Genomic DNA, 6,710 nt, shown 5'->3' with positions numbered 1-6,710 from the left:
TCCACCCCTCTACCCCTCCACCCCTCCACCTCTCACTCTCTCGCTCTCGCTCTGTGCTGCTGTGTTTCAGAGTGTCGCCCCCCGGAGGAGACTTTTCGGATCCTGTCACTTCAGCAACACTGGGGATCGTGCAGGTAAATTCAATATTGTACACTATCTATCTATCTATCTATCTATCTATCTATCTATCTATCTATCTATCTATCTATCTATCTATCTATCTCTATCTAGCTAGCTATCTAGCTATCTATCTATCTAGAAATTCATAACCCCTTCTCTTTCTTCCCCTCCACCTTCTCCCCCTCTCTCCCCATCCCCACTCTCTTATCTCTTCCTCTCTCCCAGGTGTTCTGGGGTCTTGATAAGAAGTTGGCTCAGCGGAAGCACTTCCCCTCTCTGAACTGGCTCATCAGTTACAGTAAGTACATTGGAGCCCTGGAACCATACTATGACAGGCTGCACCCCGAGTTTGCTCCTCTTCGAACCCGAGCCAAGGAGATCCTGCAGGAGGAGGAAGACCTGGCCGAGATCGTGCAGCTGGTGGGGAAGGTACGCCTGTCTGTCTGTCTGTCTGTCTGTCTGTGTGTCTGCGCCTTTATAGTATAGGTGTTTAAGAGACACTTCAGTCTCAATTCCACTGCAGGCCGCGGCGCGGCTAGAGGTTCTTGCCTTGTGTCAAAAGGTCACTAGGGGATTGTGGGATAGCATCGTGCTGTGTTTTAAAGAAATCTTTAGCAGTGGCATGTTAAGAAAAATAAAATGTTACTGCTATTGAAAGAAATCTGAATCCGTGTTCTCCAGCGACTTTGGTCTTGACCAGCGTAATATTCTGCACAGTAGTGGATTTCAGAGTCCGCCCAGATTGAGACGTTTAAGACCCGACTTTGACAAAGTCTGGACAAGCTCTGATGGGCTGAATGGCCTTCTTATCTCCTATACCCTTATGACCATCTTTAATGTTATTTGAATTATGGCTTGTTAAAAGAGTAGCTATTGAAATAATTCCATAAATCTCAACTGGCTTTCATTAGCTATGTAGAAATCTTGTTCGTGCCGTTTCTTATGTTTTTAATTATTATAATGTGTTGTATAAGAATGAAACTAATACAGTTCTAGCTGAATATGTCTAATTGAAATCCCTTCACCCCTCGCTCTCCCTCATTCCCTCCCTGTCTCTCGTCTCTCCTTCCCTCTCTCTCCATTCTCCAGTCCTCTCTTGCAGAAGTTGATAAGATCACTCTTGAAGTTGCCAAACTCTTGAAAGATGATTTCCTTCAACAGAATGGCTATTCTTCCTATGACAGGTACGGCCCTTGCTTTGACTTCTCTTACCAGCTTCCCTAACAAGAGGCCCGTGTACAGCACAGCACAGTGAGGATCTGCCCAGCACGCAGCAGGCAATGCCAATGCACTAGACACCATGCTGGGTAGCTGCTGTAGTTCTGTACAGGCTTTTCTGTTAGTATTATATAGTGTGGTCCTGCCAGCATTGCCCTGTGCACAGTACAGCACAGCAGGAGATTAGACCTCACCCTATCTCCCTCTTTCTCAGGTTCTGTCCATTCTATAAGACTGTGGGGATGCTCCAAAACATGATTGGGTTCTACGATCTGGCCCGGCAGTCTGTGGAGAGGACGGCCCAGTCTGAGAACAAGATCACGTGGGCAGTGATCAGAGAGGGGCTGGGGGGAGTGCTGTACAAACTCAGCGCCATGAAATTCAAGGTGAGAAGAGAGAGGAGTGTGGAGGAGTTTTATGATAATTAATAACCAATAATCAATGACCGAAAATCTTTGAACTGATCAAGCCTAATCCTAAAATTCTCTCCCCCCTCTCCCTCCTCCTTCTCTCCCACTCTATCCCTCTCTCTCAGGACCCTGTGCTTGACGGAGAGTTAAAGATTCGCTCTGATTACAATGCTCTGAATGAGGAGATGCAGAGTGCTTTCCGAGCCCTGGAAGACTTCTGAGAAACCAACTCTCCGTCCTTCCATCACATTCCTCCATTACATCCCTCCATCATTGCATCCCTCCATCACTTGAGACTGGACTAATGCATGAGAAAACTAAAAGTCATTTTCAATAAACAAAGAGAAAACTACTTGTTTTGAGGAGATTCGGTGATTTACTGTCATTTGTGAAATTATTAATAATTTTCAGATACATTTCTACCCATATAAAAAAACAAATCTGTAATGTAAGTATTCACAGTGTAATACATTGTATTTATGAAATCTGCTTTACTGTTGAAATGGGAGATTATTAAAAGTTTGAAATGTCTAATTCTGTTTTAATAAGTACAGTCCATAAGAGTCGGGCCAACTACTCATGTTAAATAGTTTTATAAATCAGCCTATGCATCGTGTAAATTTTTTTTAAATTAATAATTTGAGGAGATTCAGTAATGTAATGTCAATTGTGAAATTATTACTCATTTTCCATTTTCAGTTCATTTCCACCCATAATAATAATAAAAAAGAACAGGACACGTTAGCTGAGAGTGGCTTTGTGAGTTATAACACTGTCAAATATTTGACTGAGGTACGTTTGAAAAGTAACCCTGCTCTGGAACTCACAGCACTGCACTAGTCATCGATTACAACAGCATCTGGAAATGAAGCGAAGTGAAGAACTGCACTAGGAACCTCATCGATTACAACAGCATCTGGAAATGAAGCGAAATGAAGAACTGCACTAGGAACCTCATTGATTACAACAGCATCTGGAAATGAAGCGAAGTGAAGAACTGCACTAGGAACCTCATCGATTACAACAGCATCTGGAAATGAAGCGAAGTGAAGAACTGCACTAGGAACCTCATCGATTACAACAGCATCTGGAAATGAAGCGAAGTGAAGAACTGCACTAGGAACCTCATCGATTACAACAGCATCTGGAAATGAAGCGAAGTGAAGGCACTGCACTAGGAACCTGCACATCGATTACAACAGCATCTGGAAATGAAGCGAAGTGAAGAACTGCACTAGGAACCTCATCGATTACAACAGCATCTGGAAATGAAGCGAAGTGAAGGACTGCACTAGGAACCCTCATCGATTACAACAGCATCTGGAAATGAAGCGAAGTGAAGGACTGCACTAGGAACCTCATCGATTACAACAGCATCTGGAAATGAAGCGAAGTGAAGGACTGCACTAGGAACCTCATCGATTACAACAGCATCTGGAAATGAAGCGAAGTGAAGGACTGCACTAGGAACCTCATCGATTACAACAGCATCTGGAAATGAAGCGAAGTGAAGGACTGCACTAGGAACCTCATCGATTACAACAGCATCTGGAAATGAAGCGAAGTGAAGGACTGCACTAGGAACCTCATCGATTACAACAGCATCTCGAAGTGAAGGACTGCACTAGGGAAATGAAGCGAAGTGAAGGACTGCACTAGGAACCTCATCGATTACAACAGCATCTGGAAATGAAGCGAAGTGAAGGACTGCACTAGGAACCTCATCGATTACAACAGCATCTGGAAATGAAGCGAAGTGAAGGACTGCACTAGGAACCTCATCGATTACAACAGCATCTGGAAATGAAGCGAAGTGAAGGACTGCACTAGGAACCTCATCGATTACAACAGCATCTGGAAATGAAGCGAAGTGAAGGACTGCACTAGGAACCTCATCGATTACAACAGCATCTGGAAATGAAGCGAAGTGAAGGACTGCACTAGGAACCTCATCGATTACAACAGCATCTGGAAATGAAGCGAAGTGAAGGACTGCACTAGGAACCTCATCGATTACAACAGCATCTGGAAATGAAGCGAAGTGAAGAACTGCACTAGGAACCTCATCGATTACAACAGCATCTACAACAGGAAATGAAGCGAAGTGAAGGACTGCACTAGGAACCTCATCGATTACAACAGCATCTGGAAATGAAGCGAAGTGAAGGACTGCACTAGGAACCTCATCGATTACAACAGCATCTGGAAATGAAGCGAAGTGAAGAACTGCACTAGGAACCTCATCGATTACAACAGCATCTGGAAATGAAGCGAAGTGAAGGACTGCACTAGGAACCTCATCGATTACAACAGCATCTGGAAATGAAGCGAAGTGAAGGACTGCACTAGGAACCTCATCGATTACAACAGCATCTGGAAATGAAGCGAAGTGAAGGACTGCACTAGGAACCTCATCGATTACAACAGCATCTGGAAATGAAGCGAAGTGAAGGACTGCACTAGGAACCTCATCGATTACAACAGCATCTGGAAATGAAGCGAAGTGAAGGACTGCACTAGGAACCTCATCGATTACAACAGCATCTGGAAATGAAGCGAAGTGAAGGACTGCACTAGGAACCTCATCGATTACAACAGCATCTGGAAATGAAGCGAAGTGAAGAACTGCACTAGGAACCTCATCGATTACAACAGCATCTGGAAATGAAGCGAAGTGAAGGACTGCACTAGGAACCTCATCGATTACAACAGCATCTGGAAATGAAGCGAAGTGAAGGACTGCACTAGGAACCTCATCGATTACAACAGCATCTGGAAATGAAGCGAAGTGAAGGACTGCACTAGGAACCTCATCGATTACAACAGCATCTGGAAATGAAGCGAAGTGAAGAACTGCACTAGGAACCTCATCGATTACAACAGCATCTGGAAATGAAGCGAAGTGAAGGACTGCACTAGGAACCTCATCGATTACAACAGCATCTGGAAATGAAGCGAAGTGAAGGACTGCACTAGGAACCTCATCGATTACAACAGCATCTGGAAATGAAGCGAAGTGAAGGACTGCACTAGGAACCTCATCGATTACAACAGCATCTGGAAATGAAGCGAAGTGAAGGACTGCACTAGGAACCTCATCGATTACAACAGCATCTTGAAATGAAGCGAAGTGAAGGACTGCACTAGGAACCTCATCGATTACAACAGCATCTGGAAATGAAGCGAAGTGAAGGACTGCACTAGGAACCTCATCGATTACAACAGCATCTGGAAATGAAGCGAAGTGAAGGACTGCACTAGGAACCTCATCGATTACAACAGCATCTGGAAATGAAGCGAAGTGAAGGACTGCACTAGGAACCTCATCGATTACAACAGCATCTGGAAATGAAGGACTGAACTGAAGAACTGCACTAGGAACCTCATCGATTACAACAGCATCTGGAAATGAAGCGAAGTGAAGAACTGCACTAGGAACTAGGAACCTCATCGATTACAACAGCATCTGGAAATGAAGCGAAGTGAAGGACTGCACTAGGAACCTCATCGATTACAACAGCATCTGGAAATGAAGCGAAGTGAAGGACTGCACTAGGAACCTCATCGATTACAACAGCATCTGAAAATGAAGCGAAGTGAAGGACTGCACTAGGAACCTCATCGATTACAACAGCATCTGGAAATGAAATGAAGCGAAGTGAAGCGAAGTGAACTGCACTAGGAACCTCATCGATTACAACAGCATCTGGAAATGAAGCGAAGTGAAGGACTGCACTAGGAACCTCATCGATTACAACAGCATCTGGAAATGAAGCGAAGTGAAGGACTGCACTAGGAACCTCATCGATTACAACAGCATCTGGAAATGAAGCGAAGTGAAGGACTGCACTAGGAACCTCATCGATTACAACAGCATCTGGAAATGAAGCGAAGTGAAGGACTGCACTAGGAACCTCATCGATTACAACAGCATCTGGAAATGAAGCGAAGTGAAGGACTGCACTAGGAACCTCATCGATTACAACAGCATCTGGAAATGAAGCGAAGTGAAGGACTGCACTAGGAACCTCATCGATTACAACAGCATCTGGAAATGAAGCGAAGTGAAGGACTGCACTAGGAACCTCATCGATTACAACAGCATCTGGAAATGAAGCGAAGTGAAGGACTGCACTAGGAACCTCATCGATTACAACAGCATCTGGAAATGAAGCGAAGTGAAGGACTGCACATCGATTACAACAGCATCTGGAAATGAAGCGAAGTGAAGAACTGCACTAGGAACCTCATCGATTACAACAGCATCTGGAAATGAAGCGAAGTGAAGGACTGCACTAGGAACCTCATCGATTACAACAGCATCTGGAAATGAAGCGAAGTGAAGGACTGCACTAGGAACCTCATCGATTACAACAGCATCTGGAAATGAAGCGAAGTGAAGAACTGCACTAGGAACCTCATCGATTACAACAGCATCTGGAAATGAAGCGAAGTGAAGGACTGCACTAGGAACCTCATCGATTACAACAGCATCTGGAAATGAAGCGAAGTGAAGGACTGCACTAGGAACCTCATCGATTACAACAGCATCTGGAAATGAAGCGAAGTGAAGGACTGCACTAGGAACCTCATCGATTACAACAGCATCTGGAAATGAAGCGAAGTGAAGGACTGCACTAGGAACCTCATCGATTACAACAGCATCTGGAAATGAAGCGAAGAAGGACTGCACTAGGAACCTCACTGCACTGAAGCGAAGTGGAACCTCATCGATTACAACAGCATCTGGAAATGAAGCGAAGTGAAGGACTGCACTAGGAACCTCATCGATAACACCGAAACTGCAAGCAAGCATTCATTACAATAGGAACCTCATCGAAATGAAATAAACTGCACTAGGAACAGTCGTACGCATGCATCTGGAAATGAAGCGAAGTGAAGACTGCACTAGGTCTTATTTACAACTGCATCTCGAAATGCTTTACACTGCATGCAGCATCG

The 6,710-nt window shown here is 44.4% G+C and overlaps 1 protein-coding gene across 1 annotated transcript in view; it reads left to right on the top strand.

The window, feature by feature from the left end:
- The window catches only part of LOC121305444 (V-type proton ATPase catalytic subunit A-like), a 7,942-nt gene extending 5,462 nt beyond the window's left edge, over positions 1-2,480 (top strand). The window contains exons 11-15 of the mRNA XM_041237096.1: positions 32-134; positions 346-549; positions 1,210-1,304; positions 1,553-1,724; positions 1,874-2,480. Of these exons, the coding sequence (XP_041093030.1) occupies positions 32-134; positions 346-549; positions 1,210-1,304; positions 1,553-1,724; positions 1,874-1,969 (670 nt within the window). The 3' untranslated portion in view covers positions 1,970-2,480. The remainder of the gene's footprint in view (positions 1-31; positions 135-345; positions 550-1,209; positions 1,305-1,552; positions 1,725-1,873) is intronic.
- Positions 2,481-6,710: the final 4,230 nt, after the last annotated feature.

Source organism: Polyodon spathula, chromosome 43, assembly GCF_017654505.1.
Source record: "Polyodon spathula isolate WHYD16114869_AA chromosome 43, ASM1765450v1, whole genome shotgun sequence".
NCBI classification, from domain to species: Eukaryota; Metazoa; Chordata; class Actinopteri; order Acipenseriformes; family Polyodontidae; genus Polyodon; species Polyodon spathula.
Note: the sequence above shows the minus strand (reverse complement) of the source record. Positions and strands in the feature narration are given on the sequence as shown.